The sequence below is a fragment of the Gossypium raimondii genome, chromosome 7 (assembly GCF_025698545.1).
Source record: "Gossypium raimondii isolate GPD5lz chromosome 7, ASM2569854v1, whole genome shotgun sequence".
NCBI lineage: Eukaryota > Viridiplantae > Streptophyta > Magnoliopsida > Malvales > Malvaceae > Gossypium > Gossypium raimondii.
Window position 1 is genome coordinate 40,314,381 of NC_068571.1, and position 25,477 is coordinate 40,339,857.

At 33.7% G+C, this 25,477-nt stretch overlaps 2 protein-coding genes across 2 annotated transcripts; both read right to left on the reverse strand.

The window, feature by feature from the left end:
• Positions 1-10,669: 10,669 nt before the first annotated feature.
• Positions 10,670-11,552, reverse strand: LOC105791515 (zinc finger BED domain-containing protein RICESLEEPER 3-like). The gene is made up of 2 exons (XM_012619611.2): positions 10,790-11,552; positions 10,670-10,710 (listed from the first exon to the last, which is right to left on the reverse strand). The coding sequence occupies exons 1-2, from the start codon at positions 11,460-11,462 to the stop codon at positions 10,670-10,672; spliced, it is 714 nt and encodes a 237-aa protein (XP_012475065.2). The 5' UTR covers positions 11,463-11,552.
• Positions 11,553-24,207: 12,655 nt separating this feature from the next.
• LOC105761866 (protein MAIN-LIKE 2-like) lies at positions 24,208-25,253 on the reverse strand. The gene is made up of 3 exons (XM_052633935.1): positions 25,200-25,253; positions 24,404-25,103; positions 24,208-24,293 (listed from the first exon to the last, which is right to left on the reverse strand). The coding sequence occupies exons 1-3, from the start codon at positions 25,251-25,253 to the stop codon at positions 24,208-24,210; spliced, it is 840 nt and encodes a 279-aa protein (XP_052489895.1).
• Positions 25,254-25,477: the final 224 nt, after the last annotated feature.

A 25,477-nucleotide genomic window follows, 5' to 3' on the forward strand; every position in this document is an offset into this window, starting at 1 on the left:
GTAAAAAGTTAGGTGAAAGAGGAATTGAATGCATATTTATAGGTTATGCACATAATAGCAAGGCATATAGGTTTATGGTAATTGAACCAAATGATTCAATTTCAATTAATACTGTTATTGAATCAAGAGATGCTATTTTTGATGAAAATAGATTTAATTCTATATCAAGATAATTACAACCACAACAATTGATTCATTCTTCAAATGAGAATGAGATTCCATTGAAACAAATTGATAATAATGATGAATCTTGTCAAGAATTAAGAAGAAGTAAGAGGATTAAAAAGGTAAAAGATTTTGGACCAGATTTCATTATGTTTCTTGTAGAAGGAAAAGGTGAAAGTATATGCAATAAGATACCTTATTGTTATAATACCGAATCTGATCCTATTACATTTGAAGAGGCAGTGAAATCTCAAGACTCTGCTTTTTGGAAAGAAGCAATAAATGATGAGATGGATTCAATAATGGGAAATCAAACTTGGATCTTAGTTGATCTTCCACCAGGTTCCAAACCAATAGGTTGTAAATGGATCTTCAAAAAGAAAATGAAGGTCGATGGAACCATTGATAAATTTAAAGCAAGGTTGGTAGTAAAAGGTTTTACACAAAGACAAGGTATTGATTACTTTGATACCTATGCTCCAGTAGCAAGAATTGCTACAATTAGACTATTAATATCACTTACCTCTATATATAATTTGGTTGTTCACCAAATGGATGTTAAAACTGCATTTTAAATGGTGAATTGGAAGAGGAAGTGTACATGGAGCAACCGGAAGGATTTGTTGTTCGGGACAAGAGCATAAGGTATGTAAGCTTGTTAAATCTTTATATGGGCTTAAACAAGCACCAAAACAATGGCACCAAAAGTTTGACAAGGTTGTTTTAGCTAATGGCTATAAAATAAATGAATCCGATAAGTGCATATATAGCAAATTTGATAATGGAAAGGGTGTCATAATTTGCTTATATGTAGATGACATGCTCATTCTTGGCACAGATTTGGAACAAATAGAAAACACAAAGAAATTCTTGTCAAACAACTTTGCTATGAAGGATATGGGTGTAGCAGATGTTATTCTTGGGATTAAAATAACCCGAGAAGAAAGCACTATAGCTTTATCACAATCACATTACATTGAAAATGTGCTTAAAAAGTTTGATCTCTTCAACTGTATACCAGCATCTACACCCATGGATCCTCAATTAAAATTAGTATCTAATGCTGGTAGGAAAATTGATCAATTGAAATATGCAAGTCTAATTGGTTGTCTTATGTATATAATGACTTGTACAAGACCAGATATTGCATATGCTGTTGGAAAATTGAGTAGGTACACAAGTAATCCAAGTAGTTTGCATTGGCAAGCTTTGAATAGAGTACTTAGGTACTTAAAGAAAACTATTAACTATGGATTGTGTTATAATGGATATCCTCCAGTTTTAGAAGGGTATTCGGATGCTAGTTGGATTACAAGTTTGGAAGATCATGCATCTACTAGTGGATGGATCTTCATTCTTGGTGGAGGAGTCATTTCTTGGGGTTCCAAGAAACAAACATGTATTCTTGATTCCACCATGGCGCAGAATTTATTGCATTAGCATTTGCATCTAAAGAAGCGGGATGGTTAAGAAATTTGCTTTATGATGTACCTTTATGGCCTAAGCCAATTTCACCTATTTCTATCCGTTGTGATAGTGAGGCTACTCTAGCAAAGGCATATAGCCAAGTATATAATGGAAAGTCTAGACACATTGGATTAAGACATAGTTATGTCCGACAATTAATCTCTGATGGAGTGATCACTATTAATTATGTGAGGTCAAGTGAAAATTTGGCAGATCCTTTGACAAAAAGTCTTGCTAGAGATGCAGTAAAAAGGACCTCAAAAGGGATGGGACTCAAGCCTATTAATTAGAGTCACCCATGATGAAAACTCGACTCAACGCTTGGTATAACGTCAAGTCTTGAGTTCAATGAGACAAAGTACATCATTAGTATGTGACTGTTAGCACTATAAATAAATTCATCCTAAGATTAAAGTGCTAGGTACCCGTAATGTTAAGGGAAGGATGAGTAATATACTCTTAATGGACCCATAACATAAATATGTTAGAGTGTTATAATTACGGGAACACTTTTGATGGAATCTACCTATGTGAGTGGAAGTGTGGCCGCTTCTAGGAGCTTAAGGGCTTGGCTCTGACAGCACTCATGAAAAGAGGACATAGACACATGGCCATAATAGTGTCCCTAGATACTAAGCATTGACTGATGTTGAAATCATTGTGTGAGATGTGGTCAGTTAATCAAATGGAATAGTTGGTTCAAAGTTTAGTCTACCATGCAATTTCGATTAACTTTAACATGTTTTTCACTAAGTGAAGGTTCAATCGTAAGACACCTTTATTTATGCAAATTGATTTCCAAGAATATCAAAATCTAAATATTTTGAAAATGAGGGGAGATTGTTGGAACATTTTCAAATATTTATAGTATCCCAAAAACTATAAATGAATGGGTGTAATTAATCAAAAGATAAATCTTTTGGTCATTGGTCAAAAGTTATATCATTTGATTTTTAAAAAGAATTATAATTATTCAAAAAATATTATTTGATAGTTACAAAATTAAATGAATAATTATTATTATATATTTATTCATAAAGACACCTATTGAAAGATGTCTCTATGAAAAGACAAGAAAATTCCTATAAATAGGAATGGGTTTTCATTTGGAAATAGATCAACAAATTCTAATATTATTTCTTCTTTTTCTTTTCGAGTTTCGATCATGTGTTCGAGATTTTCCTTACCGGAGTTTTGTAATAACAACTACCTTACCAAGCTGACATAAAATATGTCTGTGGATAATACCTGGCTTTCACTACTTTTGCCAACAAATTATTTAGATGAGTTATAATATGCCAACATTGTTTGGCTGAAAGGGCAATATTAAATTTGGACAAATCGCGAAAGCCTAACCCTCCATCTGTTTTCCGTAAACATAGCGAATGTCATGTTGGTCCAATGTATACCTCTACAAGACTTATTATTCTTCCACCAAAATATGTTAAGAGCACTTTCTAACTTGCTACATAACACATTTGGTAAAAGAAAGCATTGCATTGCGTAAACAAGTATTACTTGTAATACGACCTTAATAAAAATTTTCTTCCCACTATTGACAAAAATCTCGTACTCCAGCCTTTAATTCTTACTAAACCGATTCAAATAGTGCATAAAGGCTTACTTCTTACGCCTACCCACCATCATAGACAATCCCAAATACTTCTATGGGTTTGTCAAAACTCGAATTCCCAGAATGCTACCCGCAATATCTCACTCAACAGATCCAACATTAGCCCCAAAATAAATAAGGGATTTATCGTACTTAACCTTTTGCCCTGAAGCATTCTCATACTCTAAAACTGCTTTATGAACATTCTCGACACCCTCTCTTGAAGCATCTCCAAACAAAATACAGCCGCTTGCAAAAAAAATGGTTGATTTCTAACCTCTCACTTCCAATTCAAGTCCCCCTTATTACCCCAATCATTTTTGCCTCATTGAGAATAGTAGAAAAGCCTTAAGCACATAGCAAAAATAGATAGGAACTAAGAAAGTCACCTTGCCTCAAACCTCTCAAAGGTAAAAACTTGTCACTAGTGCCTTCATTGACACCAACCGTATAGGAAACAAAGGCAACATACCTCATAACCAATGTCACCCAATTATCATGAAATCCCAACCGTAACATCATCCCTGCTAAGAAATCTCATTTCACCCTATTATATACTTTGCTCATATCAAGCTTAAGCACAAAATTACCCAGCTTACCTGATATTTTCATTTTAAGGGAATGCAAAATTTTATACGCAATTAAGATATTATCCGATATCTGCCTTCCAGGTATAAAAGCTCCTTGAACCTCGTCAACACAACTTTTCAACATACCATTCATTCTGCCCACTTACTTTTGCAATGATTTTATACAAAATATTGCACAAACTAATTGGTCTAAATTGTGTCATGCTTCTAGGACCACAAACCTTCGAAATCAAGACAATATGAGTCTTATTTATTTCATCAATAGCAACCTCACCACTAAGTACAGCTAGACAATATTTTGTAACATCTTTGCCCTCTAACCTGAAAGGTAGCAACAACTCTTCATTCATATCTGGTGAAATCTTTCGTTGAACATTAGCATAAATCCATAAAGCATCCCCTGCAGGGGAGGCTGTGAATAGCTCTATGAAATAGGTCGAGGAAATTTTCATAACCTTTTCCTCTTCAAATACCCAACGCCCCTCACCACCCTCAATACCGACAATCTTATTGCACTTTTTTCGACCAAATGCAACCTTATGAAAGAAAGTATTGTTTTTATCACCATTTGTAACCCAATTGAAACAAGCCCTCTGTTCCCAAAATAATTCCCCTTTATCCGCTTCTAAATTTAGCCCAAGTTGAATCTCCGACAATTCAACGAGAATATTATCATTTGGATCTTTTTCATAAAGCTCATTCATTCTGAGCTCTAACCTTCTATTACTAACATCTCTATCTCTTTTAATTGTATGACTCCATTGTCACAACTTTTTCCCCAACCCTTCTAACTTTAAAGGCAAAGCATCTAAAGATGATGACCAAAATTGACGGATTTCTTCCTCACAAGACCCTTTCAAACACCAATTACCATTAAAGCGAAAATTATGTCGACCCCTTCTCTACCGAACACTCATTCGTCCTTTCGTATCTACTATTATCGGATAGTTATTAGAAAAGGAATGTGTCCAATGAGCAACATAATAGTCAGAAAAATTATTCTACCAGGTTGTATTCACCACTCCCCTATCAAGCCTTTCTCGAATGTTGTTTGCTACTAATCTGTCTCTCTCCAACGTGAACCAACATCCTGTAAACCCCAATCACTTAGTTCACAATCTTGTATAACAGATCTAAATGCCTCCATATTCCTCTCCGCTCACAGTTATCCATCATTCTTTTCAAAAGAATATGCTATCTTATTAAAATTCCCAACTATCAACCATAGAACTGTTTGATCCTAACCCAACTGACGAAGTAAATCCCATAAATTACCCCTTAGCCATTCCTTAGAATTCCTGTAAAAACCAATAAAACGTCATGGTAAACCTTCATGATTATCATGTATTACAACATCAATATGGTATTGTGAATAGCTTTGCAAACTAACCACATAATTTTGTCACCAACCCAACGATAATCCTCGTCTAAACCCATTGCTCTCATGTCAATTCTATTAGGAAATCCACACTTTCTCCTAACTCTTTCCATCCTCATCGCACTAACTTTTGTTTCCATAAGAAACATAATTTGGGGACAAATTTCTCACAGCTTATTCTTGAGACAATTTACTGTCTGTGGTTTTCCCAATCCACGAACATTTCAACTTAGGGTTTTTATTACGCCCGACTACCCTGCATTGCAAAGCTAGTCGATCTATCTTAACCATCTCCTATCACTCTTGTGTCACCATTGATCAAATCAGTAGAACTCGCTCGAAACGTCTGTTGTTTTTCTTTTCGTCACCAAACTGAATAGGACTATCTTCACCATCTGAGTCTAATTCCATAAGCTCGGAGTTATTAGGCCCTTTAACATTAGACTCATATTCCCATTTAGATACTCTTTCATTAGCCTTAATCGACTGCGATTAGGATTAAGATTAGGATAAAGATTCTTCACATTATCCCCAAAATCACGCTCATCCACACCTCTATCCTTATCCAAACTCTAGCTCATCGTTCCATCCAACTCTCATAACCATCGACTAACCATCGATGACCCTCTTTTCACCGGAGCACGCAATGAGATATCCCATCCAAATATGATCTTAGTCGAATCCACCCTCACCCTTATTAGACAAAAGTTCTCCCCATGTCCAAGCTTACCACAGAAGAAACAAAATAGACTGAGCTTTTCATACTAAAATCTGGCATATATCGTTCTACTAGTCCCCAACACAATCTTCTTTTTACGCTTTAATGGAAGCCGAACATCCAGTCAAACTTTAATCCTCATATACCTTTTTACAACCGAAGATCTTCGTACCATAAACAAGGAAACTCCCTAAAGAAGAACTAAATTGTCACGCCATTGCTTCCGACATTAGACCCAAAGGAAAATCGTGTATCTGCACCCAAAACTCCGCATATATCAGTGGCAGCATACTCAGATCCTCCCTTGGTTGGATCTTATGCATCAACAGTAAATGATTGTTAAAAGACCACGGTGTCCCCTCAAAAACCCGATTCATGTCAACTTCATGGAAAAACTGGAACATAACATGCTTCTCACCCAGATATGTGATAGAGATACCACCAATAGGGTGCCATAAATCAGCCATTGTATTCCTCAATGAAGGGAAATGCATTACACTATCTGTCAAGCAACTTCCAACCAAACAGAACTTGTAGTCTTCTTCTAACTCATTTTCCTCCTCTTGAAATGCCTCCTCCTCCCGTCGACAAGAACCAGATTTGCTACGAACCCTAATCAAAATGTGTCAAAATAACAGACGATCAGAATTACTCAATCATAAGCGATCAGAATTAATAAACATATAGCCAATGTTAAAATCTTAATTCTGAGTATTAATGCTTTTTAATTTTTTTAAGTATTAATTAGTTAATTACATTAACTTATATTTTTTTCACTTATATTTTAATTGTGAGAATTTTTAATTTTTTATTATTCTCACAATACTTTTGAAAATAAATTAACAATATTGTAGTTAAAACATATATTGTTAAATTGTATTCTTAATATTTGATTACTTAATAAAATTTAACAAATATTTTAAAACAAAAAATATTAAATATGAAATATGAAATATTATTTTACATTTAATAAAATCGAATAAGCTAATACAGACTTGGTAAATAAAACTAAGGGTACAGTATTCTACCAATAAATCTAAATTCTTAAATTATAAAATACAAAATTTCTTATAAATAAAAAATAAAAAATTGATATATTAAACATTTACTTTATAATTTTAGTTATTAATAAATATAATTAAAAAGACAAGCCATGTATAGCAGGACTATATTCCTAGTATATATATAATGTTTAAAAAACTTTTTAATCAGAATACTTTTATTATCCATCATATTACTAAATTAACTTTTAAAAAGATTATAATTTTATTTAGAATTATTAGTTAAAAAAGTTATTATTTCAATAAAACTCTAAGCGAAAATATAGCAAAAAATGTGATAATTATAGTTATAAATCAATTTAAAATTATTAATTAAAAATTAAGGTAAATAAAAGTTTTACTTGAATAGAGTAAAATAGAGTTATTACTTGAATAAAACTCTAAACATACTAACTATCACTTAATTAATATTATAATTATATACAAATTAAAATTTAAGTTTAGGTTTATAAATCGCATTCACTAGTTAGACATATTCATTCAAGTAACATCTATTGGTGAAAAATTAAAACAATGATTATTCAAGAGGCAATATCGACAATGGCACTAGAGAGCGATAGAAGATTATTTTAATTGATGAAGAAGTAATATAATGTTATGATACTATTCTTTAATTTTTTTATACAAGTTTTCATATTGTTTGAAGCGAGCACTCTTAAAACCGTTTTTTATCAATTTGTTATTTGTTTGGTGCATGTGAAAAATATTTTGAAACTAAGTCAATTTCAACAATTATTTTAAATTATTATTATTAAATGTGTTTATTAATTTAGTTTAAATATCTTTCCTATTTATGATGAACTATTATTATAATTATTGCATGTTGTTTTATCCTTTTCTATTTTTTCAAATTAATATTATATTTTAATTTCTTATATAGTTCTAAATTTGTATATTATTTAAAAACTAAGAGATATCACTATATATAACAATAATTAAAATTAATTAAAATTAAGTACGTAAAATCACATACAACACATTTGATATTAGATATTAGATATTAGTATTATATAAATATGAGAATATTATATATATAGATATATCTCAATTGCATATAAATACATTTATATGAAATTATTAATTACGTTAAATAACTTATTAAATGATTATATTTTAATTTCAAATGTAATTACAAAAATAAAAGATAATTAAGATAAAAAGATTAGATTAATTTAAAATAATAATATCTTGTACACACTAATACAAACCAAAGTGGATTATACTGACACCAACCGAAATTTATTAATTTTGATTTACTATCAAATGACTTGTTTATTTTTGGAGGGAATTTTATTTAACATTGAGAAAATTTTCCAAGAGAGTTGCAATTTTAAGGAAAAGGTGGGTTACAGGTGGGATGTCCTTAGAATGAATCAGACCCTGTGCAATCTTTTAATGCTTTGAAAAAGAACATATAAGCAGAGCAATGTGTGGGGCCACAAACAAGATTCTCCACTCATTATCTTATTTTCAGGTTAAGGATGCTTACTAAAGGTGCTTGTACGCTGGAATAAAGTAGCACTCAGAATAAAGTAGCCGACTTGGATTTCTCAATTTCTTCCCTCACTTGAAATGGCTATTCTTACACTTACCCCTTATCCAAACCTCAGTTTTCTGACAACCCAGTTCTTCTCCACCAATATAAATGCAGCGTATCAGCATGTGGCTCCTGCCGAATTTACAGCAGAAATTTCCAAAAATAGAATTTTTAAGATATCATTACTTGCCCGAATCAATCCAATAACTCATGGGGATTTTTATCTAAATATTACAAAATAAAAATAAAAAATAACCAAAATATTATATATTTTTTTTATTTACGAAAATATTACAAAAAATAGAAAAAAAAGCCTGCGTGATGTGACAGGCGATTGATAGGCGGCACCAAAGATGCCATTCCAATGGGCGGCACCACTCGTGTTATTATTTTTTGTATAATAAATAGAGAAAGAGGAGGTGCTGCGGAAAAAAGAGAAAAAGAGAGAAAGAGAAGAAGAAAAAAATGTATTTTTTTGTATAATTTTTATTATTTTTTGTTGTTACTTTAGTTATTAAGATTAATAAAAACTAAAATTGATAGTTTTAGTTAGTATTATTATTATTATTAGTTTTAGGGTTTAGATGTTACGTAGTATTATTGTTAGTAAAAACTAGTATTATTATTATGGTTAGTTATTATTTTAATAAAACCCTAATTATTATTGTTAGTTACTATTATTTTGAGTATAAAACTATTATTATTTTTATTGTGTTAGTTATTAGGATCGTTGGTTAAACGATGTTCATTTACAAAATGATAACTGAAAAAGTATGAGCTTAAGGATGAAAAATTGCATATTGAAACATTAATTTTTGTTATTTAAGTAATTTATTTACCGTTGGATAATTTTTTTGAGATTTTGTTTATTTTTTGACAGATTGAATATTGAATATGGATGATAAGTTTTTTGTATGCGCTTATTTCGATGGAGTCATCTTGACAACAAGTGTTGGATGTGTATTTGAATGTCGGCAACAAATAGCAATGAGATTTAATAGAAATGTCTCGTTGGATGAAATGAAGGCAAGGATTAATGCAAAAATTCTTAGACGTTGTGGGAGAAGGGTATCAAAAATTTTCTACAAGTTTTCAGTTTCGACAAATCTGGTCAAATTCACTGAAATGGAAGTTGTAGACGACGAAGACGTGGAGACAATGGTCGCTCTTTACTATGGGAATGGGAGTGACAAGAATGCACCGATTCACTTATTTGTTGAGTTAGCCGATATGGAGCAAAATGAAGATGTCAATGCATCCGATGAAGAACACAGAGCTCAAGAACCGTGGATGGTGGCTCCAATATCATACGTTGATAGTGAATCGACTATGGGTGAGATCAGTATCGATCTGAATATTACACCCGATATTGATGTGGTTGGTGGTGAAGAAGAAGGTGGTAGCGATCATTGGGATGAAGAGGTCGATAGTGACGGTGATCCCGATCTGGACGATGTACCTGATGATATTGACGATGAAGATGTCAACAACGATGGAAACATTGACGCTTCTTCGGTCGAGGAGCAGATGCGGCGTATTTTGATACACAATAATCCTAGGCTAGGGGTGTTCAGTCAGTTAACCGACCGGTTAACCGACCCGAAATTGTTATAACCGAATTAACCGACCTCCCAAATTTTTTAACCGTTAACCGAACCGAATTTTTTTTAAAATAATTAACCGAACCAAAATTTTTTTCGGTAAATAAGGTCGGTTAACCGAATTAACCGAAAAATATGTGTTGTTCATTTTTGGTTAAAAATTACCCGAATTACCCGAAAATTACCCAAATTACCTGAATAAAATCACTACATAATTAAAAACATTACGTAAATCTTTGAATCACTACATGACTAAAAATATTACATAAGTCTTTGAATCACTACATAATTAAAAACATTACATAAGTCTTGAATTAACACATAATTGAAATGTAAGTTTTAATATTCTCCATTTATATCCATTTCATCTCTCCAAAATATCTCCATTTGCATTAAACTTAAAAAAAAAAACATGAGCAAAAATTTAGCATATAATAGAAATATACGCATTTAAAAAAATCAAATAATATAAACAAACGAATAGATTATAGATTAACAAGAATAAGATAGTAGTAAGCATATCCTTCAACTCATGAAAGCTCATGAATCTAGGGTAGGCTCTAATGCATTCCAAGAAATGTCTAAACATTGAATCAATTAAATAAGTAAGAGTGATATGGTAAAAAAATTGAAACTATTAAAATAAAACAATAAACATACCATTTTCAATCTTGTCAAGCTCTTGGATTTGTTCTTCAATCTTTTTTATGTCTTCTTGTGATGATGATCTTCGAATCCAATCTTGAGTACACACAAGAGCTTGTACAATTTTAAAAGTTAAAGAACTCCTATATTGATCAAGCACACGCCCCCCGGTGCTAAATACAGACTCTGAAGCAACCATAGAAACCGGTATAGCTAACACATCTCTGGCAATTTTTGAAAGAGTGGGAAATCTAGGGCTGTTCACTTTCCACCACAATAAAATATCAAAATCTTCAACAAATTCTTCATTAACCTCAGCTAGATATTTATCCAACTCAGTTGGTTTATCCTCAACCCAAATTTCCAACTCACGCTTTTTATACAAAGCTTGCATTCGCCTTTTCATTTTTTGTTGTGGTTCACCAATAGAAACATGTGTTGACACACTCGATTGGCTACAAGTACTATGAAGTGGAGGCTTATACTCATCAAACAATTCATACAAAGATTCCTTCAACTTTTGCATCATTTCACAAGCTTTTTCAGAACTAGACATTTCACTATGTGCAAATTCAAGATACTTTAGTTTTTGTCTAGGATCTAAAACACAAGCAACAAACATATGCAAATTCATCTTATCAATATCACCCCAATACTTATCATACTTCTCTTTCATCTTGATGGCCATAACATTGAAATCAATATTACTATTTAACTGAGCATCTCGTAAAAGAATATCAATTTCGGAAAGTTCATCAAAAAAATTATTGGACGTGACATATGAAGTGCCGATATCATAAAGTGACTTCATAAAAGTGTTCCAAGAAATCCCTCAAGTTTCTAACATTATCCCAATCATCCACACTAGGCCAACCCTCTCCCCTTTCAAGTTTAGCCCTAAAGTTTGTATCTTGCTCCTCAAATCTCTCAAAAGCTCTCTCAAAGTTCTGAGCAGTGTCTAACATTAAGTAGGTCGAGTTCCACCTAGTACAAACATCAAGACACAACATCTTCTTGCACTCTATCTTTTCCACCACAACACACTCCTTAAACTTTTGTAATCTAGCTGGAGATTGTCTCACATATCTAACAGCCCCCCTAACACGTTCAACAAATTTATTCATTTCCTTTAAGCCTTCAACAACAATCAAATTCGCAATGTGTGCCATGCATCTCATATGAAGATATTTACTATTTTGAACTAAACCCCCTCGAGGGTTATATTTCTTTCTCAAATAACCAATAGCAACATCATTTGAACTTGTATTATCAACAGTAACAGTAAACAACTTATCAATCCCCCAATTCAACAAGCATTTCTCAATCACCACCACAATGGACTCACCCTTATGACTAAAAATTGGACAAAAGTTTAAAATCTTTTTATTCAATTTCCAATCGTTATCAATAAAGTGAGCAGTGATACACAAATAATTAACTCTTTGCAAAGATGTCCATGTGTCAGTAGTTAAGCAAACTCTAGAACAAGAACTTCTCAAAAGTTGTTTTATCTTGACCCTTTCATCTAAATACAATTGATAAACATCCCTAGTCATAGTAGTTCGTGAAGGAATATGAAACTTAGGACATGCTGTCGAAACCATTTTTAATTTTGAAAAATAGGAATCGACTTTTAAAAAGGGAAATGGGAGTCGCCACCGATCCTTTATTGAGGTGTGATTGGTTCACCTTTAAAAACAATTTTGGTCTGCGAATTTTGAGAAAATAGGTTCGGGAGTCGGTTACGCACGAGGAAGGGTTAGCACCCTCGTAACGCCCAAAATTGGTACCGAATCGATTATTTAATGTCTTAATGTCGAATTTTTGAAAAGATTTTAAAATACGATCCTTTGAAAAGAAAATTTGAGTAAAATGAATTGGACGATGAGACTCACTTATTTCAAAGAAATAAATCGTGACACTCAATAAGTTAGAGTGCAACATTTTAAATCCTCAAAATTAAATTTATCTCTTGACTTTTAAAACCTATGCATTTTGAGAAGGATTTCCGATTATTTGGGTCAAATGTGAAAATCAAAACCCAGTAAGTTAGGGTTTAATTTCACAAAATTCCTAAATATCAAATATCGCCTTTATTTAGAAGAATCCCCATCTCGAGAAAACAACATGTCATATCCAATACGTTAGGACACCACGCGTCGAATTCCCGAGAATGAGCTTTATATTTATAAATCATAAGGTTTTGTTACAAAAGAGATACTTGGCTATATAAATTCATCAGAAAAATTGAAACCCAGTAAGTTAGGGCACAATTCTCTCGAGGATCATGAATAGCGGGTATTTTGACAAATTGCGAAATAAGATGATTCTAATGTTTTTATTGAAACACGGTAAAAACGCAGTGATTAAACGAACAATGAATCATGCAAAATTTGAATAGTAAATGTACACCAATGAGTGATGAACAATAAATCAATAAATACAATAACAATAGTTTCCATGATGCATTATGCCAATATCAACATCAACATTCAAAGATTATTAGTTTAAAAGGAAGATAAAATGTAACTTATAAAATAAAAATGAGAATAAATAAATTTAGAATTTAAAAATATACACAAGATTATACCAAAAAGTAATTAATATGAAGATTTGAAACGATTTGATAATAGAACTAAAAACAAATAAAATGTTTAAATGAATTTTAACGGAAGAATTGTAAGAAAAGAAATGAATAAATCTTAAAATTAATATATATACACTTTGATTTATATAAGTAAAAAAATCTTAATGTAAATAATAACATATATGGTCATAATATATAATAAAGTTAAAATAAGTAAAATAGAATAGCAAATTTGAAAGAAATAGAATATTTGTGCATAAAATAATTCAATATTATATATATGTATGGAAAAACATGAGATATTATTATGAAAAACTTTGGAGCTAAATGTATATATATACATATATGAATTTTTAAAAATATATGTATATAAGTTATACTAAGATAATATAAAATGTATATAGTAAAATATTTGTGAAAATTAATAATAATACGTAAAAACATAAAATAATACCATATAATAAAATAAAAAGATCTATATAATAAGATTAAGTAAAAACTAATAATAATAATAATGATAATAATGGAAATATTAAACTAATTAAAAAGAAACAAATAACACAGAAAATGATTAAATTGCAACTAAAACGAAATTAATCGGGAAAAACATAAATACACAAAATAAGGGCCAATGTGCAATGCGCGAATAACATGGAGGGTTAATTAGAAAATATTCTCAGCCCTCCAAAACGCTGCGTTGCGGCATGGACTAAAATAAAATGAAAAGCAAATTAAAGGGCGAAATTTAAAAAAGGAAAAGAACCGATTTGAACCCAGAACAAAAGAGAGAGGACCGGGAGTGCAATTATCCCTCCCTCTACCAAAACGCGCTGATCTAGCCGCGGTTGGATCGGGTCATCGGGTATGGCCGCTAGACGGCGTCGTTTGGACGCTAGGAACCCTAGCTCAAAACGGCGCCGTATAATATCATTATTTAAACAAAATTTTCTAAAAAAAAAACATTAGCAGCCTAGTTTTAAAAAAAAAACAATTTGCTTCTTGTTTTCTCTGTTAGGGTTTTGACCCTAGCCTTCACCGCCGTCAGTACGCCGCATCTCCGCCGCGATTACACTCAATAGTGGTCGGAGCTGCACCCTTAGGGGCTTTTTAGCTCCTCCTCGCGCGGATCTGAAGGCGTTACCAGGTAAGCTTCTCCTTTATTTCCCTTTATTTTCTCTTTTGCCTATAAGAAATCTAAAACTAAGTTGAAGAAGCAGAAAAGAAGGAAGAAATCAAAATAAATTAAATTTCCAATCACCTTTCTTGAAACTTTTCTTTCTATTGCCTTTCTTTTTTAAAAAAACTTTCATACAATATTCGTGGGTCTCCCCCCTTACAGATTTTTTTAAATCGGCCTTTATAGTGCCGAAAAATCCAAAAGAATAATCAAAATCTGAAATTTTTTACAACTGTTATCTGTCCTTTTTTTGTTTGGTACTGCGTTGCATTTGTTGCATTGCAGGTACGGGTACGGAGACGCGTGACGTGGCTCGACGCGTACGAAGGCAGAGGCTGGCGTGGAGCGGCTCGGAGGCGTGGCTCGTGGGGTCGAGGGAAACCCCTGGTGGCTACGGCGCCTGTGCTAGGGCTGAATGCCTAGGGCTTTCGTGTGTTGCTTAGTGTTTTGGGCTCATTTGGGTTATTGGGCTGATGTGTATAAATTGGGATTTTAGTGATTGGGCTTAAAATTTGAATTTGGCCCATTGTAATTGGACTTTATTAGACTATTTAATTTTGATTTTTCATTTGGTTTATTTCACTAACGGGCCGGGCAAATTGGGCCTATTACACATGCCACAAACATAAATTTCTTAAAACATTCACTCTCAACAAACTTGAAAGGTAATTCATCAATCAGAATTATTTGTGCTAATCCTTTCCTACATGCTTCTTGATCAAATCTCCAAGTTGAAAGATTCCCTTCCCCCCTTCAACTCCCTTTCTAGGTAAAACTAGTTGTCCTTGACTAGTGTCAACAACATTGCTAGGATTTTTCTTACATGAACCAATATGATATTTCAATGACCCTGTACCATTTTTTTTCATATCACAATAAAATTCCTTTTCACAATAATTATATTTAACCTTACTTGCACCATCACTATTAATAAACTCAGTGAAGTGAGACCAAACTTCTGACCTTTGAGGAGGGGCTTTTCTTTTCCCGGTCGTAGTCCCCTTTGTTTGGATTGATGCTCCAACCCCCAAATTTTTAGAATCTATCGAAGTAGGAGGTGTAACACTACCCTCAATAGATGTTGGTTCGGTTGACATTCTGCAAGAAAAAAAGTATATAATAAATTAAAATAATACGACAAACTTGGAGTCAAGGACAATATTGTTTACAAAATCCAGAAACTTAATTAAATTGATGCAATATTATTTAGATCATTTATATCAAGAGTTTAAAAAAACTTTACAAAGTCCAAAATGATATAAAGTTTTTTTTAAATGAAGTTAATGATTAAGTCCAAAATGAATTATATTAGTAATCAGTTATTTGTACTATAATGATTTGATTTTACTTAATAATTACTCGAGAGTTTGATTATAATTTGGTAATAATGATCCCACGAGACAAGTAAAAGATTAGTTAAACATCAAGAAATGTGCCCAAAGAATGAATTACATATGGCCAACGGAAAAGGAGAATAGCATTAAGAAATAAAAAGCAATTATATCCAAATTTTCAAGAGTAATTTGTAAGAAAAAGACAAAACCATATCCCGATACATAATGCACATCATCCAACATTTTCAATTGGAAATGTCTTAAAATCACTAAAAACGACTTACGTAATGTTAGCGTTTATATAGGGTTATCATTTATTTCTATTTTGATTAATATTGTTTGTAAATTTAAATATTAGTGTGTATATGTATATGTATATATTTAAAATGTTCTTCTTTTATTTTTCAAATCTTAAAATTGAAGTCTAATGGTTGATAATTTAAAATCATTTTTAAATTTAGATTCATTATAACGTCATAGTTGACTTCCATACAACTAAATATTTATTTCTTATTTCAAAATGCCATACAAATAAATTTAATCTGTATTAACAACTGAACTTTAATTTTTAATCGAAAAATAAAATGATTAAATTTTTAAAATAAAAGTACAAAAATTAAATTCAAAGTAAAGAATATGATAAGATATTAATTTCGAGTTTGTTGTAGTATATAATTATTGGTAGACTTGCTGGATGATGAAGTTATTTGTTGAATCTCGAAACAAATATGAATCCGACTTGAAAAAAATGAAATTTAAGATGGATTTCAGACAGTCTCGAACAATAATTTTCTTTGGCTATGTTTGTTTTTTTTTCTTATATATGTATAAATTCATAAAATAAATAAATAAAACATTAAACCCAACGCTCAAACCCACTTTCCCTTTAAAACTAAACAATGAAACCCAATCCAAATCTGACATTCCTCATCGGATGTTTTTTAGTGATAACCCAATCCAAATATATGATAACCCTATATACTAACATTACAGAAGCTGGTTTTTAGTGATTTTAAGACATTTCCAATTATTTCCAAATAAATAAGCATTATGTGCCTTTTCTATAGATATATTAAAATTATATATTTTTCTTGGTACATTTTTTTAAATGTATTATTGTAATCGTAGTTTAGTGTTCAACAATAATTGATGAGGAAAAAATGAAATGAAAAAGATAGGTTACAGAAAAATATGGTCGCAAAATGCATTAATTGCAAAAATACTATCAGTCAACTACAGATTCAATAATTAGAAAAAAAAAAGAATACTATATCAGATCAGATCAGTCAACTACAGACATAGTACAGACCCATTCAAGAAATTGGAAAAAAAAAAAGAAAGGGAAATTAGAAGAAAGCAAACCTGGCCCAGGTCTGGGTATTGGTGTGGTGGTCCGACACTCTGACTCGGCGACTCCGGTGGAAGAGAAAATGAGAAATAGTGTGTGAGTGAAAGTTTAAGTGTGTGATTTAGGGTGGGATTTGACTGAGAGTGCGGTCTGAGATTGAAAATATTAGGGTTGGGTGTTAAGTGAAAGTGAAAGTGAAAATAGGGAGGGGAGGGGGGATTCGACTGAGAGCATGGGGGTAGACTGTAGAGTAGTCAGGGCACTTGGGCTCTTCTTTGTTAGAGGCTCATCTTGAGAAATTGGACAGCTGACTTCTTTGTCTTTGAGAAGTGAGAAATGGCCTGTTTTAAATTTGGGCTGGGGCCTGGGTTTAAATTTAACTGGGTTAGGCCTTGTAAATTTCGATTTACCCAAATTTTTTTCGGTTAACCGATCCGTTTCGAACCGATTTAACCGATAACTGAACAAACCAAAAAAATTTAACCGACCCCCGACCGAATTTTTTTGGTTCACCGACCGATTAACCAAACTCGGTCGGTTAACCGAAAAATTTCAGTTTTAACCGAATAATGCACAGCCCTATCCTGGGCCACACATGTCGCTCATAGACCCCGACGCAACGTATGTAGCTGAGTTCCCGTAGTACCCTGAAATAGTTCATCCTCACGGGCTGGCCGTAAATTCTGATCATAATGAGTTATTCATAGGCCAGAGATTCAGCTGTAAAGAAGAGTGCGTATTTGTTATTAAACAGTACAGCATGAACATATCAGTGGATTATAAAGTTGCAGTGTCTACTCCGACAATATATATTGGGGAGTGTTGGAAGGCAACGGAATGCTGCAATTGGCGGGTACGAGCTGCATTCATTAAAAGTTCTCAGATGTGGGAGATACAAAAATTTGTTGGTCCTCATACATGCACATCAACACGTATGTCAGCAGATCATGGAAAACTTGATTCGAAAACTATCTGTACGTGTATGATGCCAATGGTGAAGAACATGACGATCATTAAAGTTTCGGTACTAATTGCTGAGATGCAAGCACGATTCCAGTATCGAGTTTCATATCGAAAGGCATGGATAGCTAAACAGATGACAATAGAGCAACTGTATGGGGATTACGATTCGTCGTATAACGAGCTACAAGGATGGATAGCTGCTATGCGAGAGTACGTACCGGGGACTGTGATTGAGTTGCAGACAATTCCTTATTACAGCCAGGACGACCAGTTATAGCCGACAAAAAGGATTTTTCATTGGATGTTCTGGACGTTTGATCCATGTGTGCGGGTATTTCCCCACTGCAAGCCATTTGTGCAGGTGGATGGGACATGGCTATATGGAAAATATACACAGATCCTACTTCTTGCGGTTGCTCAAGACGGCAATAGAAACGTGCTCCCGATAGCATTTGCCATCGTAGATAAAGAGAACTTGGAGTCTTGGGAATTCTTCCTCACTAACCTGCGGAGGTATGTTATTAGCAACGATAACATTTGCATCATCTCCGATAAAGGGAAAGGTTTAATTGCAGCAATTAGGCGTTTCGGTGTGCCATGGAGGTCCGTTTACTGCTTCCGGCACATTGCGACTAACTTCCACAAAGATTATAAGAATGCAGACTGGAAGAGATAAGTCGTGGCAATGGGTAAATGATAACCTTATATTTTCAATATAAGTTGTAATGTTTTATGTTATCGAGTTAGTAGAACTTATTTTTTCTTAATACGTATGCAGCGTACGAGTTAGAGCCACATATTTTCCGCCAAAGAATTATCCGACTTGAGAGTGACATGGAGGGGCAAACAAACACATCTTTCCTACAATGGTTAGGCAAAATAGAGCCGTGGCAATGGGTTCAAAGTTTTGACGAGGGCTTTCGTTATGGCCAAATGACCACAAACTTAGTCGAGGGGATCAACGCTGTCTTGTTGAAAACACATAATCTTCCTATTGCATCTGTCTTTTCTGCTACATTCTACAGGCTGGCTACCTTGATGCCAAGAATGGGTCAACAACAAGTCGAGCAGATGGAGGCGGGACACGTGTTTGTCGAACATGTCAGGGATGCAATGGTTGCAAACCGTCGTTTGGCGAGGTCAATGAATGTAGAAATATATTCACGACGACTAGAAACGTTTCGAGTTACTGAGACGATCAGTCGTCGACCTGGTATACCAACTAGGTCCTATGGAGTTGATCTCCGGAACAGACGGTGCGAGTGCAGGAGGTTCGAAACGCTTCATTATCCATGTGCGCATGTCGTGGCAGCGTGTGCTAAAGTGAACGTTAATGTCGAACAATATGTCGATGATGTGTACACGCTCAAGCGCGCATTGCGTGTTTGGGAAAATGAGTTCCCCGTCCTGCCTGACCTATCTACGTGGGAGGTGCCTCCGACGACTTTCTAGCTTATCCCAGACAGAGGGCTACAGAGGAATCCAAGAGGTTGTCCGCAATCAAGCAGAATCCGTAATGAAATAGATATTAGGGAGAAATCCGACGGTAAGCATTATGGAATATGTAGGTTAAGTGGTCATAGTCGGAATAAATGCCCTCATCGGAACTTTCGTGTTGGACAGTTGTCCGGATCGGGTCGGAATTGACCTAATGATGTAAAATTTTTATGTATAGTGTTATAAAAAGTATAATTCATTTGAAATAATTTTTATTATTCAGCTTATACTTATACTTAAATTGTATCCAAATTAAGTTATAAAATACCATGTGTGCATTTGGAATTATTAAAATTATATCGAAAATGGAGGGATTTATAATTGGATTCAGCTTTAATATAATACAAAAATAGAATAATTAAATTTATACAAAAAAGTTCAGAAGTAAGCAAAGATTAAATTAGAAATATTAAATTTATACAAAAAGAATACAAACTTTGTAATGTACAAAAAGTGCATTAAACCCCTAAAATTGATGGTTCGATGGTGTGGTTGTAACAACCCGATTTTGGGTCTAGTCGGAACAGTGGTTTTGGGACCACAAATCCGACGAGGAAAAATGTAATAGCCTGAATTTTCAGAGGTGTCGGAATGATGATTTAAGATCACTAAATTCGACAAATGGGTAGAAAATATTATTAATTTAGTGAGTATAAGTTAAATGTGAAGTTAGGAAAATTTTTGAAATAGTGAATAGTACACTAGAAATAAATATTAAAATAATTAGAATCGAAAATGAGGTATCGATACCTCGGGGATTTTAAACCGAGCCATAAATATTTTTATAAATATTTATGTAGTGTTAAAAAGTTAGTATTAAAGTTTCATTAAGAAATTTTAAAGTTCCGATAATTAATTGAATAAAAAGGACTAAATTGTAACAAATGCAAAATTACAGGAAATGATTAAATAGCTTAAATTATAAAAGGAAGAGGGCTTAAAAGGCAAATAGACCCAAGGTCTATTTGGGCTGGACGACAAAGACATGAAATCAGCAACAAAGTAAGGAGAATTAAGGGCAAAATTGGAATATTACAAAATTTACTTAATAAAGTTAGGACCAAAGTGGAATTATCTTGATTTCTCTTTATTTTTCTTCATTCTCATCAGCAAAAACACCATAGAAGGGTTTTATTAAGCTGGTTCTTCCTATTTTTACTGCAGGGAAGTTCAATTCTTGATTATTTCTTGAAAATTTTATATTTTTGTGACTTTTACAACTAGGCCCACTTGTTGAATTCATTAGTTTTTGATTCTATGAAAGAATTTGAAAGTTTCTATGAATATGTGCTGGAAGTATATGATGATTTAGCGTGGAATTAGAGCTTTAAATTGTTCATATGCTGATTTTATTGAAAGAATTGAATAGAAAGTGAATGTTTGGGACCTAATAGTAAAAGAGTTTGAAGATAGAGTTATATGTGGAAATTCTGAATTTCAATAGTTGTGAAACAACTTATAATGTCTAGATAAAGTATTAATTGAGAAAATTAGATTAATTGAGGGGTTAATTGAGAGAAATCAACATTTTGCACTAAAGCAGTTTTGGACAGCAGCAGTAGTATAACTTTAAAAAATCACCAAAAATTGTGGAAATTGAATTAGAGAGTGAATAAAATATGAAATTAAATCTTATTGAGTCTAGTTTCTCATAAAAGAAATGGTGTAAGCAATGGAATTGTAAATCATGAGATATAATAAATTTTGTGAGACAATTTCAGAATGATTTCGGGTTCCCCTGTTCTTACTTTGGAAAATCATAAAAAATTGAAGAAAAATAATTATGAGTTATAATTTATATGGTTAGGAATTATTAATTAATCTATTTTCAAAGGAAACAAATGAAAACATCATCATAATTCTGTACAATTAGCTAACTCATTTTTAGTGAATGGTGGTTGGAGCTGTCAGACAGCGAAATAGGGGAAACTTTAAAGAATAAACTGTACTAATTGGATGAATAAAAAATTTTTAAAATTTTATAGTAAAAATATATATGAGTCTAGTTTCAGGAAAAATTTACGGATCTTAATTTGGAACTTTGTATCTCCGGATAAAAATAATTTAGTGACTCTAACTCAGACGGGCAGCTTGAATTTTACATACAAGAAAATAGTGAAAGTATGAATAATGTTGTTTAAATGTGTTATACACATTAAGAATGAGGAATGGAGAGGAGGTGGAGGAAAATTGGGAAATATATGAATGATTTTTTTATAATTGGTCATATGCTTGATTATAATTGATAAACGATGAAATAGAAATGTTGCTTATATTTGTGCATTATTGGTCATGGTTTAAGCTCATGTGTGAAAATAAAGTTTCATAGTATGTGTGTATGGTATATTCGGTATATGATTTGGCATGAAATAATGTCCTGAATGGTTTATGAATTAACACATGTTGGTAAGCCTGATACATGAATAAATGTTGTGCTCATCCATGTTTATAATGCTTATGATATATGTGTATTTGGCTAACATATTTGCTATACATGCTTAAGCTTTGGCCAAGTAGTTGCTAGACTATGCCACGTTAAATTTATAAGTTATGCATTGAAATGGTTTATCAGGCGGTTAGCCCCAAAAAGAGTTATATTTAAATACACTAGCTTGCAACTATGGTTGAATGATATGTTTATATCTTGTGTGATGTGCATAGAAAACGAGTGTGGAAAGATAATGAAAAGTAAGTTCATATGGCTGAAATTTAATGATTAAATGTTAATTTCATGAATTATATAATGTATGGTGAAATATATATTTATTGATGAAATAAGAATAAAATAAAAATGCGAAAACTGAATAAATGATCAAATTGAGTGGAACGCCGGATTTGAGTACTTCTGATCAGTGACAAATGACAAAGTGATAAGTGATAGCTTTAGCTACACTTATCTGATCAAGTGACAAAGTGATAAGTGGTAGCTTTAGCTACACTTATCTGATCAAGTGACAAAGTGATAAGTGGTAGCCTAGCTACACTTATCTGATCAGAGACAAGTGATAAGTGATCATACGTAAGACCATAGTTATACTATGGCAAAGTGGAAGTGAAGTACTCAATTTTCCGTAACCTTTCCCTAATTTGATTAAGGATGGTAAGTGACAAATGGGCCCAAAAGAATTAAAGTAAATGGATAAGTGGTAGTGTATTTATACGAGGATGATGTTGTTATTTTAAAGTGATATTTTCATTGCAAAATTAAGAATTTCATAAATGTGTTATTGAATGGTAAAATCGATAAACGTTGAGTTAAATGGTAAGTACGTATTAGTGTTGAACTTAATGTCATTGAATTGTACGTGAATTAAATGGAAATTGCTAGTGATATGATTTAAATTGTGAGCATGAGAAATTACGAATTGAATGAAATGGAAATGAAGTATTGAATTACATGAGTATGTATCGGGTCTCATAGGCCCTAATTATTATGATTATAATATTTTGAGGATATATTGTGAAAAGTTATAGAAGCATGTTAATTATTTTGAAAGTTTTAATTTATATGAAATTTTATAACTCGGTTAAATACGTTTACAAGTGTATGTGTTTTAGTAATGCCTCGTACCCTATTCCGGTGTTGGATACGGGTAAGGGGTGTTACAGTGGTCCTAGGGGTATACCTATTCGGAGGTCGACGATCACGTTCTAGGCGACGACCAACATCATCATTCGGCGCAGGTGGGGGTGTGGCAAACATAGAGGAAAAATCTCGTGGCTCGTTCGGCACCGACGAACTTAAACCGGAAGGAGTCCCATGATGCTGCGGATACGGGTCGGACGGGCAGGGCATGCCGTACTGCGGCGGGTAGGATCCAAAGAGTTCAAACTCGTAGGCGTATTCGCCCCCTGAGAAGCTCGAAAAATAATCACCGCTCGCCAAATCTAGACAATAGCTATGTGAATCCACATGTGACTGTGATTGTTCGGGATTTGGCTGAGGCTCCTGCTCGGGCTCTGGTTCCGGAGAATAATATGCCACAGGATCTGGATCCATCGGAGCCGCTGTGTCTGATCCCCCAGGTTGCTGCACGTGCGGGGGGACTACAGTCGACTGGCCTCCAAGTATTTATGGCTTCCCGCAATGATAGTACCATTGTGTATATTCTAATGATGGTTGTGATTCGGAAGCCATAACCATCTGAGGTCTTCGACGCATTCGATCGTTCCACAGCGCCACAAAGTTTCGGTGCTTAATGCCCCAATCCAAATGCGGTTTTCCTTTCTTACTCATGCGTGAACCTCCTCCACCTCGCATGAGGGATCCGGGGTATGTTGGATGCAACTAAACTGTCGGAGCACCCGATCTCCGTGATACCACTCGACTACGTTGAAATTTATAATTGGTGCGTTAGTGCACCATATGTGGGAATGAGCGTATGCAGGCGAGGGTACCACGTTTGTAATTTTCGGCCTACTGTATGGCATCTATATAAATTGCATGAGTAATAACTTGGTAATAATTAGCCATAACGTGTGAGTAATATACAGAAAGTAAGATGTCATGAATATTAGAATAACAGCTTACCCCTTCTCGGGCATGCTGTTCCAGCATGAGTCAGTATATCGGGACAGTGTGCGACCTCCCGATACCCGGACGAACACTCCACCTACAAAAAACAAATATAGGGTTTAGGGTTGGTAACATTAGTCAATATACTATGACTACAAATAATGACAAGTTATATTTTATCACCTGTTCACTAGTGGATAAACATACGGTTGGTGACTAACCGATGCCAAAAATGGCATCCGATACAACGCCCAGGACTGCAGCAATGTGAGGCATCCGCCATGTCTACAACATCCGGGTTTGTCGTCCGACAAAGCTCCCGATACAACACTGCTAACACGGCGGAGCCCCAGCTATACGAACCTACACTGGACAAATCAACTAGTAGGGGCAAGTACATCAAATGCACCTTGTTGTTGTTTGCATCGGGCATGAGTACTCCCCCTATGATATGCATGATGTACGCTCGAGTAGTGCACATCAACTCACCTTCAGTGGCAGTCGCTGATAATTGTCCAAATTTGGCTTTCAGCCATGTAAATTTTAAGCTCGTAAAATTTGACTCGTCGTCCCCTGACGAGTCTCCTAAGAGCTGATAACAAAGTGCAGCCGGATCGGTAAATGAAGATATTCCCGTTACGGGCCTCCCGTCAATTTGGAGCCCAAGCTGCATTGCAATATCCTCCAAGGTCACCGTGCACTCCCCACACGGAAAATGAAAAGTGTGGGTCTCCGGGCGCCACCGCTCCACTAGCGCGGATAATAAATCATAGAACAAGTCGGAGACCCGGATCTTCGTTGCAGTCCCAAAACTGGCTTGCTCCAAGTACGGCACCAATCGTGCATCCGGAGCTTTCTTTAAACCATTCACACGACCCCTTATTACTCGGTACAAGTCCTGATCCAGCTAAATTACAGTACGATAACATGATTTATTTCTATATATTACGTATATCCTTTTTAAATAAATAGAACCCGTAATTAACAAATAATAAATTCATACCGCCTCATTAGTCGCATCAGATATGTGTCTACCGCGTTTAATCAATGGATCCATTGCGATTCCTTCAAGTTGAAAAAAAAGTTACTAAAACACTCTTTACTTCGGCCATTTGTTTGTATTTTTTTCTCGGCATTTTATTACTTTAGAAAAATATAATAATTTCTAATTTTATAATTTTACATTATTTCAGTGCATTATGTTATTTCTTTATTAATTTAGTGTGTTTTTTAAATTAATTTAGTGTAAAAAAAACTCAACCCTTATTCCTGCCCTTTGCT

Excerpts from the sequence above, each read along its gene's own strand:
- LOC105791515 (XM_012619611.2), bottom strand. The coding sequence starts at position 11,462 with ATGGCCATCAAGATGAAAGAGAAGTATGATAAGTATTGGGGTGATATT. Across the intron at positions 10,711-10,789 it reads GCTTGACAAGATTGAAAATG|ACATTTCTTGGAATGCATTA; the intron begins GTATGTTTATTG and ends TTCAATGTTTAG.
- LOC105761866 (XM_052633935.1), bottom strand. The coding sequence starts at position 25,253 with ATGGATCCATTGATTAAACGCGGTAGACACATATCTGATGCGACTAAT. Across the intron at positions 25,104-25,199 it reads CTGATGCGACTAATGAGGCG|CTGGATCAGGACTTGTACCG; the intron begins GTATGAATTTAT and ends ACTGTAATTTAG. Across the intron at positions 24,294-24,403 it reads GCATCGGTTAGTCACCAACC|GTGGAGTGTTCGTCCGGGTA; the intron begins GTATGTTTATCC and ends TGTTTTTTGTAG.